At 65.6% G+C, this 18,496-nt stretch overlaps 4 protein-coding genes across 5 annotated transcripts; 1 reads left to right on the top strand and 3 right to left on the bottom strand.

Annotated features, from left to right (window-relative positions):
- Window positions 1-9: 9 nt before the first annotated feature.
- Window positions 10-3,440, bottom strand: LOC128787981 (acrosin-like). The gene is made up of 5 exons (XM_053942636.1): window positions 3,065-3,440; window positions 2,710-2,937; window positions 1,479-1,744; window positions 1,131-1,276; window positions 10-558 (listed from the first exon to the last, which is right to left on the bottom strand). Exons 1-5 carry the CDS (start codon window positions 3,133-3,135, stop codon window positions 199-201), a joined length of 1,071 nt encoding a protein of 356 aa, XP_053798611.1. The 5' UTR covers window positions 3,136-3,440; the 3' UTR covers window positions 10-198.
- Window positions 3,441-4,276: 836 nt separating this feature from the next.
- On the bottom strand, window positions 4,277-7,248 carry LOC128787984 (acrosin-like). The gene is made up of 5 exons (XM_053942638.1): window positions 7,056-7,248; window positions 6,665-6,928; window positions 6,205-6,470; window positions 5,869-6,014; window positions 4,277-4,895 (listed from the first exon to the last, which is right to left on the bottom strand). Exons 1-5 carry the CDS (start codon window positions 7,124-7,126, stop codon window positions 4,416-4,418), a joined length of 1,227 nt encoding a protein of 408 aa, XP_053798613.1. The 5' UTR covers window positions 7,127-7,248; the 3' UTR covers window positions 4,277-4,415.
- Window positions 7,249-7,742: 494 nt separating this feature from the next.
- Window positions 7,743-11,161, bottom strand: LOC128787980 (acrosin-like). Of its 2 annotated transcripts, none has more exons than XM_053942635.1 (5): window positions 10,981-11,161; window positions 10,157-10,420; window positions 9,574-9,839; window positions 9,288-9,433; window positions 7,743-8,301 (listed from the first exon to the last, which is right to left on the bottom strand). In XM_053942635.1, exons 2-5 carry the CDS (start codon window positions 10,303-10,305, stop codon window positions 7,918-7,920), a joined length of 945 nt encoding a protein of 314 aa, XP_053798610.1. In that variant the 5' UTR covers window positions 10,306-10,420; window positions 10,981-11,161; the 3' UTR covers window positions 7,743-7,917. The 2 variants fall into 2 exon arrangements, with proteins under 2 accessions (XP_053798610.1, XP_053798609.1); XM_053942634.1 differs by lacking the exon at window positions 10,981-11,161 and adding an exon at window positions 10,548-10,936.
- LOC128787982 (translation initiation factor IF-2-like) lies at window positions 11,083-18,269 on the top strand. Its single transcript, XM_053942637.1, has 4 exons — window positions 11,083-11,166; window positions 11,997-12,320; window positions 13,276-13,423; window positions 18,155-18,269. The coding sequence occupies exons 1-4, from the start codon at window positions 11,123-11,125 to the stop codon at window positions 18,230-18,232; spliced, it is 594 nt and encodes a 197-aa protein (XP_053798612.1). The 5' UTR covers window positions 11,083-11,122; the 3' UTR covers window positions 18,233-18,269.
- Window positions 18,270-18,496: the final 227 nt, after the last annotated feature.

Genomic DNA, 18,496 nt, shown 5'->3' with positions numbered 1-18,496 from the left:
AGACCCCCGCCACGGGCAACACAACTTTAATGCAAGGATTAAATCGAGCTGAGCATCCGTGAGGTGGGCTCAGGGCGGGAGCAGGGGCAGGGCACAGCAGCCCTGGGCACCGGGAATGACCTGGGCCAAAGCCACGGCCCCAGCCAGGGGCTGCTGGAGATCCTCTGCAGCCAGAACGGGATCCGCTGCCCCTCCTGCTCACCCTGTCCTGTCCTTCAGGAGCTCCAACACCTCCTGCAGCCTCCTGAGGAATCCTGTCAGGGTCTCCTTTGGGAAGGAAATGTCCGTGACCGGCTGGCTGCTCTCTGGTTCTGCCTCCGGTTCTGGTGGCTCCGGTTCTGGTGGCTCCGGCGAGTTCAGGGTGGCCTTTGGTGCTGGTGGTGGCCCTGTCGGGCCGGGGCCGGCGTGGGCACGGATCCAGGAGTAGAAGTGCTGGGTGGAGGTGAAGATGCCAGGCCTCCTGGCCCTGGCGCAGCCCTTGCCCCAGCTGGCCAGTCCCACCAGCCAGAAGTAGTCACCGGCGTTGTCCTTGCAGACCAGGGGACCCCCGATGTCCCCCTGCGCCAGGAGAGAGGGGTCAGGGGCGGCGCCAGGGTTGGATGCTCTCTCCCAGCCCCTGCCCGACCCACATTCCCAGCTCTGCTGGAGCCTCCAGACCTCACTGGGAGCAGGATGGCACCGGCTCAGGGTGGGCAGCAGGGCCGGGCAGGGAAGGGCAGGGCCGGGACAGCCACACCTGGGGCTGCCGGGAGCGCTGGGTGGGCTCTGTGGGCACGGGGCCAGCCTTGGGGACGAGGGGACGCTGGGCAGGGACACGGGGATGGGGAAAGGGACACCCCTCAGTGCTGGGGACACGGGGCTGGGGGGGCGGGGGACGGTGCCAGGGCAGGGATGGGGCTCAGGGTCCCTGTGCTGGCTCTGGGGGTCCCACGGGGCCAATTTGGGGCTCAGGGTCCCTGTGCTGGCTCTGGGGGTCCCACGGGGCCATTTTGGGGCTCAGGGTCTCTGTGCTGGCTCTGGGGGTCCCACGGGGCCGTGTTGGGGCTCAGGGTCCCTGTGCTGGCTCTGGGGGTCCCACGGGGCCATTTTGGGGCTCAGGGTCGCTGTGCCCAGCCCCGGCCCAGCCCCACCTGGCAGGTGTCGATGCCGCCCCGCGGGTACCCCGCGCACAGGTCCTGGGGGTGCACGGCCCCCCCGTACCAGCGGCTGCTGTTGCACAGCTGGACGTCGATGAGCCGCACCTTGGCCTCCTGCAGCACCAGGCGCGGGCCGGGGGCTGCGGGCACAGAGGGCGCTGAGCACCCGGCACCTCCCAGGGCAGAGCCCCTGGCCCGGGCTGTGCCCCTGTCCCGCCGTGTCCCTGCCCAGAGCTCTGGGCACCGAGGGCCCGGCTCCTGCAGCCTTGGCCGCTGCCCCGGGCCAGCCCAGCCACGTCGCTGTTGTCCCCATCTCGTCCCCGGCCCCGGGCGGGCACTGACCGCTGTCCGGGGTGGCTCTCCAGCCCGCCATGTAGCAGGTCTTCAGCTCGGGCACGGCCAGGGAGCTGTCGGGCACGCAGCCCAGCTGGATGTAGTCGCTGCACTCCACGGGCTGGTCCAGCTCCAGCAGCGCGATGTTGTTCCTGGCCGTGGCGGGGTCGTAGTCCTGGTGCTTCAGGAGCTGCTTGATCTGGAACGCCTCGGCCTGGGGGCCCGGCTGGGCCAGATCCGTGGCCCCGACCACCACCTTCCACTTGAGGACATCCCTGGAGGCCGTGGAGAGTGGCAGGGAGCAGTGACAGGGCTGGCACGGCCCTGCAGCTCCCGGGCCTCTGCTTGCCGCAGCAGGGAGCAGGGACAGCAATGGGGCAGCACGTGGTGGTGGCAGGCCTGGCACCTGGCCCTGCTCTGGGGACATCCCTGGCATTGCCGAGGGAACATCCCTGACCATGATGGGGGACCTCCCTGACCCTGCCAAGGGGACTTCGGTGCTGTGGGGACATCCCTGTCCCTGCTGTGGGGACACCTGTAACCCTGCTGTGGGGACATCTCTGTCCTTGCTGTGGGGATACCCCAGACCCTGCTGTGGGGACACCCTGACCCTGCTGTGGAGATGTCCCTGACCACCCTGATCCTCTTGTGGGGACACCCTGACCTTGACCCTGACCCTGCTGGGGAACATCCCTGGGGGATCCCTGCTGTGGGAACATCCCTGATCCTCCTGAGAGAACATCCCTGCCTCTGCTGAGGGGGCATTTCTGTCCCTGCTGTGGGGACAACTGTAACCCTGCTCTGGGGACATCTCTGTCCTTGCTGTGAGGACATCTCTGTCCTTGCTGTGGGGATACCTCAGACCCTGCTGTGGGGACACCCTGACCCTGCTGTGGGGATGTCCCTGACCACCCTGATCCTCCTGTGGGGACACCCTAACCCTGCATGGGGACACCCTGACCCTGCTGTGGGGACACCCTGACCCTGCTGTGGGGATGTCCCTGACCACCGTGATCCTCCTGTGGGGACACCCTAACCCTGCATGGGGACACCCTGACCCTGCTGTGGGGACACCCTGACCCTGCTGTGGAAATGTCCCTGCCCACCCTGATCCTCTTGTGGGGACACCGCTGTCCCTGCTGTGGGGACACCCTGACCCTGCTGAGGGGACACCGCTGTCCCTGCTGTGGGGACACCCTGACCCTGCTGAGGGGACACCCCTGTCCCTGCTCCCCCTTACCCGGCCGCGATGAAGCAGCTGGCGGCTGTGAGGACCCAGCGGTGGCTGACGAGTGCCCCCGAGCACATGTGCCACGTGCCGTTCTCCAGGGTGACCTGGATGCTGGCGATGCCGGGCCAGGCCCCCGGGTTGACATCGAGGGTTGTGCCCTTGGCAGAATGCGAGGATCCGAACTCGGGAATGGCGGAGCTCTCGTTCAAAACCATGGGCCAGAGCCCGCAGGTGCCTCTGGAAGCACAGAGCCATCACTGCCCTGCTCGGGGACAGCGGGGACAGGGACCCCGAGGGGCTCCTCTGTGCCCGGGCTGTGCCAGGGAAGCCCCCGAGCGTCCCCGAGCCCCCCGGGGCCACCGACCTGCAGGTGTCCCAGGAGGCCCAGACGGGCCCGGCCAGGGCCAGCAGGACGAGCAGCGCCAGCAAAGCCATCGGTGCCAGCGCAGGTGGCAGAGCCGGGGCAGAGCTGTCACCTCTGGTGCCACCCACGGCCCTGGCGGTGCCCGCGGTGCCACCGGGCCGGGGTGATGTCACAGAGGGTCGGTTCCACGTGCGGGGCACGGTGGCCTCGGGTGGTTTGGGGGGGAGGCAGCGCAGAGCTCTGAGCCCGGGCAGGGTTTGGGCCAAAGGGACCTTCGGGATCCCTCTGGAGCAGAGGGAACGTCCCGGATCCAGGGATCCCAGCTGGCACCGAGGGCACAGCGGGGCGAGTGGCCCGGGGGGCTCAGAGACACGAGCTGGTGGCAGAGGGGACAGCCGCGGGTGGCAGCAGCAGCTCAGGGTGGCACCTCCAGCACCTCCCCAGGGCTCCGGGGTGGCAGCTCCAGCTGAGCCCGTTCCCGTCCCTCTCGAGGGCTTTTCCCGGCGCCGGCACAGCTGAGGCTCTGCCGGGGGAGCCTGGCCTGGAGAAGTTTCTCCCTCTCTCCACCTCCAGGCTGTGCTGGTTCGGAGCGAAACCCTCAGGAGGAATTCCCCCCCCCGCAGAACCCCACGCACCGTGCAGGGGGTTTGGAAGTCAGAGTTGAAATTTGAAGGGGAGGGTCCAATAAATGCACGGAGTACAGAAAAAATTGTCTCAAAACCACAAAGTCAGAGTGCAGCTGACAGCCCATGGGTGGCACAGTCAGGACCAGCAGTGGTGGCAGCGCTGTTGAAGTGGCCCTGCTGGTCTGCTCCTCCTCCAGGCGTCCACTGGTGGTGTTTGTGTCCCAAATCCCCAAACCTTGAGATGACATCCCCTGAAGTCCTGGCAGGAATGTCCAGAACCTCCCCCGGGGCGAGGAGTTCCACGGTGGGCTGATGGAACCCCGTGAGTTATCGGGTATTTCTGGAATCCCTGAAGGTTGTTCTGCTGGAGCCCTGAGTTCCTGGTGGCCCACGAGCAGGGATGACCCCTCAGCGTGGGAGTTCTGACCCCAGGAGTTCCTCAGAAGGTGCCGGAGGTGCTGGAGAGCCCTCAGTTACACCCAGGCTCATCCTCCCCTCATCCCCCCCCCAAACCAGGAGCCAACCCCACCCTTTTTTCCCCCGGATTGTCCCGTCCTCGTTGTGCCCAGCAGACTGAAAATGAGGGTAATTGGGAACAACTCTATTTCAAGAACAAACTGAAGTTCATCTCCAGGGTGGGCGGAAGGGGGATAATGAGCAGGACAGGGCAGACCCGGGCACCAGGGGTGGCTTGGGCACAGCCCTGGATCTGCTCCCCCTCCTGCTCAATCCAGTTTGTCCCGCAGGAACTCCAGGAACTCCTGCAGATTCGTGAAGAGCCTCAGCAGGATGGCTTTTGGGAAGGAAATTGTTATAAACTTCTCTGGTTCTGGTTCTTCTTCTTCCTCCTCTTCTTCTGGTTCTGGTATGGGTTCCGGTTCTGGTATCGGTACCGGTATTGGTACCGGTTCGGGTTCTGACTCCGGTTCTGCTTCAGGCTCTGGTTCCAGTTCTGCTTCGGGTTCCAGTTCTGGCGGCTCTTCCTCAGTGGTGGGGGCGGGTGGCTCCGGCTCGGGCGGTGGAGCCTCCGTTTGCGGCGGGACCAATCCCAGCTGCACCTGGATCCAGGTGTGGAAGTGCTGGGTGGAGGTGAACACCCCGGGCCGCTTGTCACCGGCGCAGCCCTTGCCCCAGCTGGCCAGTCCCACCAGCCAGAAGTAGTCACCGGCGTTGTCCTTGCAGACCAGGGGACCCCCGCTGTCCCCCTGCGCCAGGAGAGAGGGGTCAGGGGCGGCGCCAGGGTCGCAGCCACACCTCGGGGTTATGGGGACGCGGGATGGGATTTGGGGACACGGGGACATGGGGACAGGGACCCACGGATGGGGAGTGGCAGCCCTGGGACACGGGACGGGGATCCATGGGTGGGAAAGGGAATAAAGTAGGGATAAAGGACAGGGAGGGCCATGCTGGGCTCAGGGTCCCTGTGCTGGCTCTGGGGGTCCCACGGGGCCATTTTGGGGCTCAGGGTCCCTGTGCTGGCTCTGGGGGTCCCACGGGGCCATTTTGGGGCTCAGGGTCCCTGTGCTGGCTCTGGGGGTCCCACGGGGCCATTTTGGGGCTCAGGGTCCCTGTGCTGGCTCTGGGGGTCCCACGGGGCCATTCTGGGCTCAGGGTCCCTGTTCTGGCTCTGGGGGTCCCACGGGGCCGTGTTGGGGCTCAGGGTCCCTGTGCTGGCTCTGGGGGTCCCACGGGGCCATTTTGGGGCTCAGGGTCCCTGTGCTGGCTCTGGGGGTCCCACGGGGCCGTGGCTGGCTCAGGGTCCCTGTGCTGGCTCTGGGGGTCCCACGGGGCCATTTTGGGGCTCAGGGTCCCTGTGCTGGCTCTGGGGGTCCCACGGGGCCGTGGCTGGATCAGGGTCCCTGTGCAGGCTCTGGGGGTCCCACGGGGCCATTTTGGGGCTCAGGGTCCCTGTGCTGGCTCTGGGGGTCCCACGGGGCCGTGTTGGGGCTCAGGGTCCCTGTGCTGGCTCTGGGGGTCCCACGGGGCCGTGGCTGGCTCAGGGTCCCTTTGCTGGCTCTGGGGGTCCCACGGGGCCGTGGCTGGCTCAGGGTCCCTTTGCTGGCTCTGGGGGTCCCACGGGGCCGTGTTGGGGCTCAGGGTCCCTGTGCTGGCTCTGGGGGTCCCACGGGGCCATTTTGGGGCTCAGGGTCGCTGTGCCCAGCCCCGGCCCAGCCCCACCTGGCAGGTGTCGATGCCGCCCCGCGGGTACCCCGCGCACAGGTCCTGGGGGTGCACGGCCCCCCCGTACCAGCGGCTGCTGTTGCACAGCTGGACGTCGATGAGCCGCACCTTGGCCTCCTGCAGCACCAGGCGCGGGCCGGGGGCTGCGGGCACAGAGGGCGCTGAGCACCCGGCACCTCGCAGGGCAGAGCCCCCGACCCTGTCCCGCCATGTCCCTGCCCAGAGCTCTGGGCACCGAGGGCCCGGCTCCTGCAGCTTTGGCCTCTGCCCTGGGCCAGCCCAGCCACGTCGCTGTTGTCCCCATCTCGTCCCCGGCCCCGGGCGGGCACTGACCGCTGTCCGGGGTGGCTCTCCAGCCCGCCATGTAGCAGGTCTTCAGCTCGGGCACGGCCAGGGAGCTGTCGGGCACGCAGCCCAGCTGGATGTAGTCGCTGCACTCCACGGGCTGGTCCAGCTCCAGCAGCGCGATGTTGTTGCTCTCCGAGTCGGCGTCGTAGTCCTGGTGCATCACGACCCTCTCGATGTGGCGCTGCTCGGCCTCGGGGCCCGGCTGGCTCAGATCCGTGGCCCCGATCAGCACCTCCCAGCTGGAGGTGTCCCTGGGGAGCAGGAGAGGGAGGAAGAACTGATGGGACAGAGCAGGGGGCTGCGGCAGCACAACGCCCTTCCTGCTCAGGGCACCTCCCTGTGCTGTGGGGACAACCCTGGCCCTGCTGTGGGGACATCCCTGTCCCTTTTGGGGGTACACCCCTGTCCCTTTTGGGGGTACACCCCTGTCCCTGCTCCCCCTTACCCGGCCCTGGTGAAGCACTGGGCCACCGTGAGCACCCACTGGGGGTGGATGAGTGCCCCCGAGCACATGTGCCACGTGCCGTTCTCCAGGGTGGCCTGGACGCTGACGATGCCGGGCCAGGTCCCTGAGGGGACGCCGGGGCCGTCCATGACCAGGGAGGTGACATCAGAAGAGCCCAAGGAGGCGTAGTCGCCGTCTGTGGGGTCGTAGTCCCGAACCAGCGAGCTGTGGTCAAAGGCCAAGGGCCGGAGCCCGCAGGTGCCTCTGGAAGCACAGAGCCATCACTGCCCTGCTCGGGGACAGCGGGCACAGGGACCCCGAGGGGCTCCTCTGTGCCCGGGCTGTGCCAGGGAAGCCCCCGAGCGTCCCCGAGCCCCCCGGGGCCACCGACCTGCAGGTGTCCCAGGTGGCCCAGACGGGCCCGGCCAGGGCCAGCAGGACGAGCAGCGCCAGCAAAGCCATCGGTGCCAGCGCAGGTGGCAGAGCCGGGGCAGAGCTGTCACCTCTGGTGCCACCCACGGCCCTGGCGGTGCCCGCGGTGCCACCGGGCCGGGGTGATGTCACAGAGGGTCGGTTCCACGTGCGGGGCACGGTGGCCTCGGGTGGTTTGGGGGGGAGGCAGCGCAGAGCTCTGAGCCCGGGCAGGGTTTGGGCCAAAGGGACCTTCGGGATCCCTCTGGAGCAGAGGGAACGTCCCGGATCCAGGGATCCCAGCTGGCACCGAGGGCACAGCGGGGCGAGTGGCACGGGGGGCTCAGAGACACGAGCCGGTGGCAGAGGGGACAGCCGCGGGTGGCAGCAGCAGCTCAGGGTGGCACCTCCAGCACCTCCCCAGGGCTCCGGGGTGGCAGCTCCAGCTGAGCCCGTTCCCGTCCCTCTCGAGGGCTTTTCCCGGCGCCGGCACAGCTGAGGCTCTGCCGGGGGAGCCTGGCCTGGAGAAGTTTCTCCCTCTCTCCACCTCCAGGCCCATCCTCCCCTCCCCGGCTGTCCCCCCAAACCAGTCCCAAGCCCGCCCTTCTCCCCCAGATTGTGCCAGCCTTGTTTTCCCCAGGAGAGCGAACTGGACAAGGCGGCTGGCTGGGAAGTGGAACAACTCTAATTCAAGCACAGGCTGGATTCAGCGCCGGGGCGGGCGCAGGGCTGAGCGTGGGCAGGGCACAGCAGCCCCGGGCACCGGCGCTGGCCTGGCCCCGCAGCCACGGCCCCGCCCGGGGCTGCCGGAGATGCTCTGCAGCCAGGACTGGATCCGCTGCTCAACGCAGTTTGTCCCGCAGGAACTCCAGGAACCTCTGCAGACTCCCCAGGAAGCTCAGCAGGATGGCTTTGGGGAATGAAATCGTTACGAACGGCTGCGATTCCGGCTCTGGTGGCTTCTCGATGACAGTCAGGGTCAGAGGCGGGGTCGGGGACAGGATCGGGCTCGGGGCTGGGGTCGGGGCGGGCTCTGTCGGTGTAGGGGTGGGGTCTGCTGGGACCATTCCCATCTGGGCTTGGATCCATCCACGGAAGTGCTGGGTGGAGGTGAACACCCCGGGTCGTTTCTCTCCGGCGCAGCCCTTGCCCCAGCTGGCCAGTCCCACCAGCCAGAAGTAGTCACCAACGTGGTCCTTGCAGACGAGGGGACCCCCGATGTCCCCCTGCGCCAGGAGAGAGGGGTCAGGGTCATAACACCTCGGGGTTATGGGGACGCGGGATGGCATTTGGGGACACGGGGACAGGGAGGCACAGACGGGGAGCAGCAGCCCTGGGACATGGGACAGGGATCCATGGATGGGAAAGGGACCAGGAGCCCCTGGACATGGGGCAGGGACAAGGACAGGGACATGGGGATGGGGACGGGCAGGGAGCAGTGACAGGGGTGGCACAGGGGCTGTCCCAGCCTGGGCTGGGCCTGAGGGGACTCAGTGGTGGAAGGGGAAGGGAAGGGCAGCACAGAGGCACAGGAGAGGGACCTGGGAACTGGGGAAGGGCAGGACAGCCCGGGGACATGGGACAGGACAGGGACACGGGGATGGGCGAGGGACACCTGTCAGTGGTGGGGACACAGGGACGGGAGGGCACCGGGCCAGGTCCAGAGGGTGCCAGGCCAGGGTTGGGCTCAGGGTCCCTGTGCTGGCTCTGGGGGTCCCATGGGGCCATTTTGGGGCTCATGGTCCCTGTGCTGGCTCTGGGGGTCCCACGGGGCCATTTTGGGGCTCAGGGTCCCTGTGCTGGCTCTGGGGGTCCCACGGGGCCATTTTGGGGCTCAGGGTCCCTGTGCTGGCTCTGGGGGTCCCACGGGGCCGTGGCTGGATCAGGGTCCCTGTGCTGGCTCTGAGGGTCCCACGGGGCCGTGTTGGGGCTCAGGGTCCCTGTGCTGGCTCTGGGGGTCCCACGGGGCCGTGTTGGGGCTCAGGGTCCCTGTGCTGGCTCTGGGGGTCCCACGGGGCCGTGTTGGGGCTCAGGGTCCCTGTGCTGGCTCTGAGAGTCCCACGGGGCCGTGTTGGGGCTCAGGGTCCCTGTGCTGGCTCTGGGGGTCCCACGGGGCCGTGTTGGGGCTCAGGGTCCCTGTGCTGGCTCTGGGGGTCCCACGGGGCCATTTTGGGGCTCAGGGTCCCTGTGCCCAGCCCCGGCCCAGCCCCACCTGGCAGGTGTCGATGCCGCCCTGCGGGTACCCCGCGCACAGGTCCTGGGGGTGCACGGCCCCCCCGTACCAGCGGCTGCTGTTGCACAGCTGGACGTCGATGAGCCGCACCTTGGCCTCCTGCAGCACCAGGCGCGGGCCGGGGGCTGCGGGCACAGAGGGCGCTGAGCGGCGACCCCCGGGGCCCCGCGGGGCCGATCCCCCGCGCCGGGCCCGGGCCGAGCCCCCGCGGAGCCCCCGGCCCGCCGTGTCCGTGCCCGGGGCCGCGCCCCGGGCGGGCACTGACCGCTGTCCGGGGTGGCTCTCCAGCCCGCCATGTAGCAGGTCTTCAGCTCGGGCACGGCCAGGGAGCTGTCGGGCACGCAGCCCAGCTGGATGTAGTCGCTGCACTCCACGGGCTGGTCCAGCTCCAGCAGCGCGATGTTGTTCCTGGCCGTGGCAGCCACGTAGTGCTGGTGCACCAGGAGCCTCTGGATGCGTCTCACCGCAGCCTCGGGGCCCGGCTGGGCCACATCCGCGGTCCCCATCACCACCTCGTAAATGGAGATGTCCCTGAGGAGCAGGTGATGAAGAGAGGGGTGACAGGGAGCAGAGCCACGGGATGTGGCAGCCCAGCAGCTGACACTGCTGAGGGGACACCCCTGACCCTGTTCTGGGGACTGTCCCCATCCCTGTTGTGGGGACACCCCTGTCCCTACTGAGGGAACACCGCTGTTCTTTTTGGGGGTACACCCCTGTCCCTACTGAGGGGACACCCCTGTCCCTACTGAGGGGACACCCCTGACCCTTTTGGGGGTACACCCCTGTCCCTTTTGGGGGTACACTCCTGACCCTGCTGAGGGGACACCCCTGTCCCTGCTCCCCCTTACCCGGCCCTGGTGAAGCACTGGGCCACCGTGAGCACCCACTGGGGGTGGATGAGTGCCCCCGAGCACATGTGCCACGTGCCGTTCTCCAGGGTGGCCTGGACGCTGACGATGCCGGGCCAGGTCCCTGAGGGGACGCCGGGGCCGTCCATGACCAGGGAGGTGACATCAGAAGAGCCCAAGGTGGCGTAGTCGCCGTCTGTGGGGTCGTAGTCCCGAACCAGCGAGCTGTGGTCAAAGGCCAAGGGCCGGAGCCCGCAGGTGCCTCTGGAAGCACAGAGCCATCACTGCCCTGCTCGGGGACAGCGGGGACAGGGACCCCGAGGGGCTCCTCTGTGCCCGGGCTGTGCCAGGGAAGCCCCCGAGCGTCCCCGAGCCCCCCGGGGCCACCGACCTGCAGGTGTCCCAGGAGGCCCAGACGGGCCCGGCCAGGGCCAGCAGGACGAGCAGCGCCAGCAAAGCCATCGGTGCCATCGCAGGTGGCAGAGCCGGGGCAGAGCTGTCACCTCCGGTGCCACCCACGGCCCTGACGGTGCCCGCGGTGCCACCGGGCCGGGGTGATGTCACAGAGCGGTGGAACCTTGGAACCGCCGGGCTGGGGGCGGGGACGGGGACGGGCGGGGGGCGGCCGGGGCTCCCACCTGCCCCATAACTGCCCAGTCCCCAGCCCCAAAATCCCCATGCCCTATAACTGCCCAGCCCCATAAACCCCCGCCCCCAGCCCCATAATCCCCCCGCTCTTCGCCCCATAACTGCCCAGTCCCCAGCCCCATAATCCCCCACCCCCTGCCCTACACCTGCCCAGCCCCATAACCCCCCTTGCTCACACCGGGTGTGGGGGGGTTGGATACCCCCGGGGTCCCTCCCTCGCCGTGGGGGGCTGTGTTTGGGGCGCCCCCAGGGTTTTGGGGTGCCCCGCTGTTGAGGGTGCCGTCCCCCAGGAGCTGCCCGGCTCCGGATGCCGGCGGGATGGCGCTGATCCCCGTCGCTGTGCCCCCTCCTCGCCCGGGCAGGTACCCACCGGCAGCGGGGTGGGGGGTCCGGGCAGAGCCCCCGCTTCCCGGGGACCCCCTTCCCAACCCCGCCGTTCCTCCCCTGCGCGGAGACCGCGGCGGGGACCCCGAGGGGAGGGCGGGGGAGCCGCTCCCGTCGGGGCGGTGACTCAGGGGGCGGCTGCTTGGTACCACCGAGGGCTCGGTGCTGGCACCAGGACCTGGCATCACCGAACACGGTCCTGGCATCGCCAAACCCTCAGTGCTGGCACCAGGACCTGGCATCACCGAACACGGTCCTGGCATCGCCAAACCCTCGGTGCTGGCACCAGGACCTGGCATCACCGAACACGGTCCTGGCATCGCCAAACCCTCGGTGCTGGCACCACCGCGCCCTCGGCGCTGGCACCAGGACCTGGCACCACTGAACACGGTCCTGGCACCACCGAGCCCTCGGCCCTGGCACCAGGACCTGGCATCACCAAACATGGTCCTGGCACCACCGAGCCCTCGGTGCTGGCACCAGGACCTGGCACCACTGAACACGGTCCTGGCACCACCGAGCCCTCGGCCCTGGCACCAGGACCTGGCATCACCAAACATGGTCCTGGCACCACCGAGCCCTCGGTGCTGGCACCAGGACCTGGCACCACTGAACACGGTCCTGGCATCGCCGAGCCCTCGGTCCTGGCACCTCCGAGCCCTCGGTGCTGACGCCACCGCCCGTGTCCCCACAGATGTCCCCTGTCCCCGACCCAGCAGAGCCCCCTTGTCCCGGGGGTGGCCCCTCTAGCCCGCGGTACCCCATCCCTGGTGTCACCGCGCCGTGACCCCGCTGTGTCCCCTCCCAGACCATCCTCCTGTCACCGTCACGGTGACAGCGGCCATCGGCCAGGACGCCTGCCTGCCCTGCGGCACCTGCGCGGGGCCACCCTCAGCTGCACCCACCAGCACCCACCAGCACCCACCCACCGCCCGGGCTGGCACCGGCCGCGCCCCGAGCCGGGCTGGCAGCCGCCCGTGCGGCCCCACAGCCGCTTTAGGGGCTCAGGGGACAGGGGACAGCGGCGTGTCCCTGCTGCTGAGGGACACCAGCGATCCCCATCTCGGGAATTATTCCCGCTACACGGCCCCGCGGCTCCTCTGCTCCCTGGCGCTGCAGCCCGCGGTGGCAGGTGAGTGGGGCGGGGGTGGCACTGTCCCTTTCGGGGTCCCTCTCATTCCCTGCTCTGTCCAGCCCTGTCCCCATCTGCGTGGTGCCAGAATTTGGGCGTGTCCCCAGTTCCCTGCTGTGCCTGTCACCTGCTCTGTCCCCCGGCCCAGCCCTGTCCCGATCTGGGTGGTGCCAGAATTTGGGGGTGTCCCCAGTTTTCTGCTGCGTCCAGTGTTGTCCCGGTCTGGGTGGTGCCAGGATTTAGCGTTGTCCCCATTTCCTGGTGTGTCTGTCACCTGTGATGTCCCCTGGTCCATCCCTGTCCCCATCTGTGTGGTGCCCCCACACTCTTCACCCCAGTTTGGGGTCCCCACATTCCCTGACACATCTGTCGCTTCCTCCAGCCCTGTCCCCATCTGGATGGTGCCGGAATTTGGGGGGTGTCCCCAGTTCCCTGACGCATCTGTCACCTCCTCCAGCTCTGTCCCCATCTGGGTGATGCCAGGTGTCCCTGCCCTGTTCCCCTGCCCTGTTGGGGGTCCCCACAAGGTGTCTGTCCCTTGTGTCACCTGAGCAGTGCCCGGTGTCCCTGCCCTGTTCCCCTGCCCTATTTGGGGTCCCCACATGCCCTGACGTGTCCCTTGTGTCACCTGAGCAGTGCCAGGTGTCCCTGCCCTGTTCCCCTGCCCTCTTTGGGGTCCCCACATGCCCTGACGTGTCCCTTGTGTCACCTGAGCAGTGCCCGGTGTCCCTGCCCTGTTCCCCTGCCCTATTTGGGATCCCCACATGCCCTGACGTGTCCCTTGTCCCCAGTGTGTCTGTCCCTTGTCCCCGGCGTGTCTGTCCCTTGTCCCTGGCGTGTCTGTCTGTCCCCGGCTGCTCCCCCGGGGCAGTTTGGGGGTTCCCCCTGCCTGGCACGGCACAGGGAGCAGGGGGTGGCCCGGCTGCTGTCCCCACGTGCCGGTGTCACCCCACAGAGGTCCCCAGGGCCGCGGGGCCGGACGTGCTCACGGTGCTTCGTGTCCTCACGGCCGTCTTCACCGTGGTGGCCATCGGCGTGCTGATGTGTGCCCGTGGCCAGGGCCACTCCTGGGGGCACAAAGGGGGTGCTGGAGGGGACAATATGTAAGTAAAATTTATTTATATATTACAATTTATGTATATAAAACAAAGGGGGGTGCTGGGGGCACAAAGGGGGTGCTGGGGGGACAATATATAAATAAAATTTATTTATATATTAAAATTCATGTATATAAAACAAAGGGGGGTGCTGGGGGGCACAAAGGGGGTGCTGGAGGGGACAATATATAAGTAAAATTTATTTATATATTAAAATTTATGTATATAAACCAAAGGTGGTTCTGGGGGCACAAAGGAGGGGTTGTTGTAGGATGGGGCCAGTTGGAGACCCCCTGGTCCACTGGGGATGGGATTCTGTGTGGGGAGGGGGTTTCCAGCTCCCTTGTGGTGTTGGGATGGGATGGGATCCCTGGGATGGGATCCCTGGGATGGGATGAGGAGGAGGAGGAGGAGGCTGAGGGTGGAATGGGATGGGACAGGGTGGGATGAGCATGGGGGTGAGGAGGGGACGGGATGGGGGTGAGGATGAGGAGGGAATGGGATGGTGATGAAGAGAGGGCAGGGAAGAGGACAAGGGTGTAGATGGTGGCGGGACGAGGATGGGGACAGCTCTGTGTGGGGCCAGGCTTGTCCCGTGTCCCCACCCGCTGTCCCCTCAGCGCGGGGCCCAGCGCAAAAAGGAGAGGTGGCCTCGGGTGACCTCGGGAGTCCCAACACCTGAGGCCACCCCCAGCCAGGACAGGTCCGCGAGTGACACCGGGGCGGGACGGGGCCCCGGCTGCCCCCATGGCGGGGACAGGGCTGGGCAATGCTCCGGGGTGGGGGTGCAGGATGGGTTTGGGGCGGGGGGCTCTGCTGGGACCCCCAGGGATGGGCAGGGGACGGCTCAGGGTCCCCCCCGCCCTCCAGGGGACACCCAAACCCCGGGGGGGGGGGGGACAGACAAATACCTGAGACCCCAAAGTGGGGTGACCCCTCCTTCCCACCCGCGAGGGGTCAGGGGGGCTTGGGGGGTGGGATGTGGGGTACGGGGGGTACCTTTAGGGCTGGGGTGTGAGGGTGAGGTTGAGGTGAGGGTGACAGGGTGTCCCCGTTTAGGGACAGGCTGTGGGATCACGGGGATGTCCCCGTTTAGGGGTGGGTGTGGGGGTCCCGGGGGTGTCCCCCTTTAGGGACAGGCTGTGGGATCACGGGGATGTCCCCGTTTAGGGGTGGCTGTGGGGTCCCGGGGGTGTCCCCCTTTAGGGACAGGCTGTGGGATCACGGGGATGTCCCCGTTTAGGGGTGGCTGTGGGGGTCACGGGGATGTCCCCGTTTAGGGACAGGCTGTGGGGTCACAGTGGTGTCCCCCTTTAGGGGTGGCTGTGGGGGTCACAGTGGTGTCCCCCTTTAGGGGTGGCTGTGGGGTCCCGGGGATGTCCCCGTTTAGGGACAGGCTGTGGGGTCACCGGGCTGTCCCCCTTTAGGGACAGGCTGTGGGGTCCCGGGGGTGTCCCCCTTTAGGGGTGGCTGTGGGGGTCACGGGGATGTCCCCGTTTAGGGACAGGCTGTGGGATTACGGGGGTGTCCCCGTTTAGGGGTGGCTGTGGGGGTGTCCCCATTTAGGGACAGGCTGTGGGGTCATGGGGATATCCCCCTTTAGGGGTGGCTGTGGGGGTCACAGGGGTGTCCCCGTTTAGGGACAGGCTGTGGGGTCCCGGGGGTGTCCCCGTTTAGGGGTGGCTGTGGGGTCCCGGGGGTGTCCCCCTTTAGGGGTGGCTGTGGGGTCCCGGGGGTGTCCCCCTTTAGGGGTGGCTGTGGGGTCCCGGGGGTGTCCCCGTTTAGGGACGGGCTGTGGGGTCCCGGGGGGTCCCCAAGCGCGCTCGTTCCCTCACGGCCGCTGGGCGGCGCTGTCGGCGGCGGGGGCCAGGCTGGCCCCGCCCACCACACCATATATGGTCATGTGCCGGTCGAGTCATCCCACGGCCACGCCCCCTCGCCCACGGCCACGCCCCTTGTCCCGGCGGTGTTCCAAAGGCGCCGGGCGGGAAATTTGGGATATTTGGGATCCCGCAGCATCCCGGGGGCTCCACGGGGCTCCTCGGCTGCTGCTCCCCCTCCTCTCCTCCTCCCGGGGCGACCGCTGCGGCTCAGGGGGCCACCAGAGCCTCCCTTCTCCTTCCCTGTGCCCTCCTCTTCATCCCATGGGTCCCATCCCATCCCAACCCATCCCATCCTATGGACTGCATCCCAACCCATGGATCCCATGGATCCCATCACATCCCGTAGATCCTATCCCATCCCATGGATCCCATCCCATGGATCCCAACCCATGGATCCCATGGATCCCATTCCATCCCGTAGATCCCATCCCATAAATCCCATCCCATTCCATGGATCCCATCTCATAAATCCCATCCCATCTCAGAGATCCCATCCCCTTCCCATTCCATCCTATGGATCCCATCCCATTCCATGGATCCCATCTCATAAATCCCATCCCATACATCCCTTCCCATTCCATCCTATGGATCCCATCCCATCCCATCCCTTCCCATTCCATCCTATGGATCCCATCCCATAAATCCCATCCTTTCCCATTCCATCCTATGGATCCCATCCCATAAATCCCATCCCATTCCATGGATCCCATCTCATAAATCCCATCACATGGATCCCATCCCATCCCCTACGATTCCATCCTGTGGATCCCATTCTACAAATCCCATCCCATACATCCCCTCCCATTCCATTCCACGGATCCCACCCTGTAGATCCCATCCCATCTCATAGATCCCATTGCATCCCATGGATCCCATCCCATCCCATTCCATTCCATCCCATTCCATCCCATGGATCCCATCCCATTCTCATCCTGTCCCATGGATCCCATCCCATTCCCATCCCATCCCACCCCGTGGATCCCACGGATCCCACCCCATCCTCGGGGTTTGGGGACACGGCCACCGCGGGCCACACGGCCACCGCAGGCCAGGGACAGACAGAGCCACCGGGGTCTGGGGGTGGTGACCACCGTGGGGTCAGCTGGGGCCACCTCAACCGTGGGGACACAGCCCCGGGAGAGGGGACCTGGTGGGTGGGCACGCCAACCTGAGGGGTGCACACCTGGAATTTTTTGGGGAGTGCACAAACCTGAGTGGTGCACACCTGGAATTTTTGGGGAGTGCACAAACCTCAGGGGTGCACACCTGGAATTTTCGGGGAACACAGATCTGATGGGTGCACACCTGGAATTTTTGGGGAACACCCAAACCTCAGGGGTGCACAGGTGGAATTTTTGGGGAATATCCAAACCTGATGGGTGCACAGGTGGAATTTTTGGGGAGCACACAAACCTGATGGGTGCACACATGGAAATTTTGGGGAGCATCCAAACCTGACATGTGCACACCTGGAATTTTTGGGGAGCACACAAACCTGATGGGTGCACAGGTAGAATTTTTGGGGAACACCCAAACCTCAGGGTTGCACACCTGGAATTTTTGGGGAACACAGATCTGATGGGTGCACACGTGGAATTTTTGGGGAGCACACAAACCTCAGGGGTGCACACGTGGAATTTTTGGGGAACACAGATCTGATGGGTGCACAGGTGGAATTTTTGGGGAACACAGATCTGATGGGTACACACCTGGAATTTTTGGGGAACACCCAAACCTCAGGGTTGCACACCTGGAATTTTTGGGGAACACAGATCTGATGGGTGCACACGTGGAATTTTTGGGGAGCACACAAACCTGAGGGCTGCACAGCTGGATTTGTTGGGAAACACAGATCTGATGGGTGCACTGATGGAATTTTTGGGGAATACCCAAACCTCAGGGGTGCACACGTGGAATTTTTGGGGAACACAGATCTGATGGATGCACACGTGGAATTTTCAGGGAACACAGATCTGATGGGTGCACAGGTGGAATTTTTGGGTAATACCCAAACCTCAGGGTGCACAGGTGGAATTTTTGGGGAATGCACAAACCTCAGGGGTGCACACAAACCTGAGTGGTGCACATGTGGAATTTTTGGGGAGCACACAAACCTGATGGGTGCACAGGTAGAATTTTTGGGGAATGCACAAACCTGAGTGGTGCACACCTGGAATTTTTGGGGAGCACAGAAACCTGACGTGTGCACAGGTGGAATTTTTGGGGAACACCCAAACCTCAGGGGTGCACAGGTGGAATTTTTGGGGAATATCCAAACCTGATGGGTGCACAGGTGGAATTTTTGGGGAACACAGATCTGATGGATGCACACGTGGAATTTTCAGGGAACACCCAAACCTGAGTGGTGCACACGTGGAATTTTTGGGGAGCACACAAACCTGAGTGGTGCACACGTGGAATTTTCAGGGAACACACAAACCTGAGTGGTGCACACGTGGAATTTTTGGGGAGCACACAAACCTGAGGGCTGCACAGGTGGATTTTTTTGGGAAACACAGATCTGATGGGTGCACAGGTGGAATTTTTGGGGAATACCCAAACCTCAGGGGTGCACAGGTGGGATTTTTGGGGAGCACAGATCTGATGGGTGGATCCGAAGGGTGGACATCCAAGTCTGGCATCCGTGGGCACTTCATTGTAGGGACAGGAATTCTTTTGTGAGGTTCAACCCCACCAAGACCTCGTGGGTTGTCTGAGGGACCCCACCAGCATTTTGGGGGGGTCACGGGGGCTCCTCCCCCCAGGGAAATGGCTGTTCTGGCGGTGGGACAGGCTCCTGCGTGACCCTAAAAGCACAAAGGGGGTTTTTGGTTTTTGGTTCCTCTGTCTGAAGCTCTCGCGTTGCTCCGGAAAGGGCCGTGCCAGCATCTGCTCCCGGGGGATTTCCAGCCCAGGCGTAGGGGAGAAATGATAAAAGATGGAATGGTAATAAATGAAATTAGAGCTGCTCCCGCCGGGCGAAGGGTGATGGGACAAGGTGACAGCTCTGCCCGCACCAGCCAAGAGAACTGAAATGCGAGGCCAAAAAAATAGGGCAAAATTCACCCCGAAAACGGGATTTGAGGGTTGGATCCTGCTGGGGAAGGGGCCTGGTGCTTCCTGGTGTCCCGGGAGTCACCGAAGTGTCCCAGTTTTGGCAGCAGAGGGGAGCGGGTGCGGTTCGGGCTCCCATTTC

Source organism: Vidua chalybeata, chromosome 5 (genome assembly GCF_026979565.1).
Source record: "Vidua chalybeata isolate OUT-0048 chromosome 5, bVidCha1 merged haplotype, whole genome shotgun sequence".
Classification (NCBI taxonomy): Eukaryota; Metazoa; Chordata; class Aves; order Passeriformes; family Viduidae; genus Vidua; species Vidua chalybeata.
The sequence above is the reverse complement of the archived record's forward strand: the minus strand, read 5'-3'. Positions and strand labels throughout refer to the sequence as shown.

Coding starts and splice junctions, on each gene's coding strand:
- LOC128787981 (XM_053942636.1), bottom strand. CDS start 3,135: ATGGCTTTGCTGGCGCTGCTCGTCCTGCTGGCCCTGGCCGGGCCCGTC. Junction 2,938..3,064: donor GCCTCCTGGGACACCTGCAG/GTCGGTGGCCCC, acceptor CTGTGCTTCCAG/AGGCACCTGCGGGCTCTGGC. Junction 1,277..1,478: donor GAGAGCCACCCCGGACAGCG/GTCAGTGCCCGC, acceptor CTGTGCCCGCAG/CCCCCGGCCCGCGCCTGGTG.
- LOC128787984 (XM_053942638.1), bottom strand. CDS start 7,126: ATGGCTTTGCTGGCGCTGCTCGTCCTGCTGGCCCTGGCCGGGCCCGTC. Junction 6,471..6,664: donor CAGTGCTTCACCAGGGCCGG/GTAAGGGGGAGC, acceptor CCTGCTCCCCAG/GGACACCTCCAGCTGGGAGG. Junction 6,015..6,204: donor GAGAGCCACCCCGGACAGCG/GTCAGTGCCCGC, acceptor CTGTGCCCGCAG/CCCCCGGCCCGCGCCTGGTG.
- LOC128787980 (XM_053942634.1), bottom strand. CDS start 10,903: ATGGGGCGAAGAGCGGGGGGATTATGGGGCTGGGGGCGGGGGTTTATG. Junction 9,840..10,156: donor CAGTGCTTCACCAGGGCCGG/GTAAGGGGGAGC, acceptor CCTGCTCCTCAG/GGACATCTCCATTTACGAGG. Junction 9,434..9,573: donor GAGAGCCACCCCGGACAGCG/GTCAGTGCCCGC, acceptor CTGTGCCCGCAG/CCCCCGGCCCGCGCCTGGTG.
- LOC128787982 (XM_053942637.1), top strand. CDS start 11,123: ATGGCGCTGATCCCCGTCGCTGTGCCCCCTCCTCGCCCGGGCAG. Junction 11,167..11,996: donor CCCCCTCCTCGCCCGGGCAG/GTACCCACCGGC, acceptor GTCCCCTCCCAG/ACCATCCTCCTGTCACCGTC. Junction 12,321..13,275: donor GCTGCAGCCCGCGGTGGCAG/GTGAGTGGGGCG, acceptor GTCACCCCACAG/AGGTCCCCAGGGCCGCGGGG.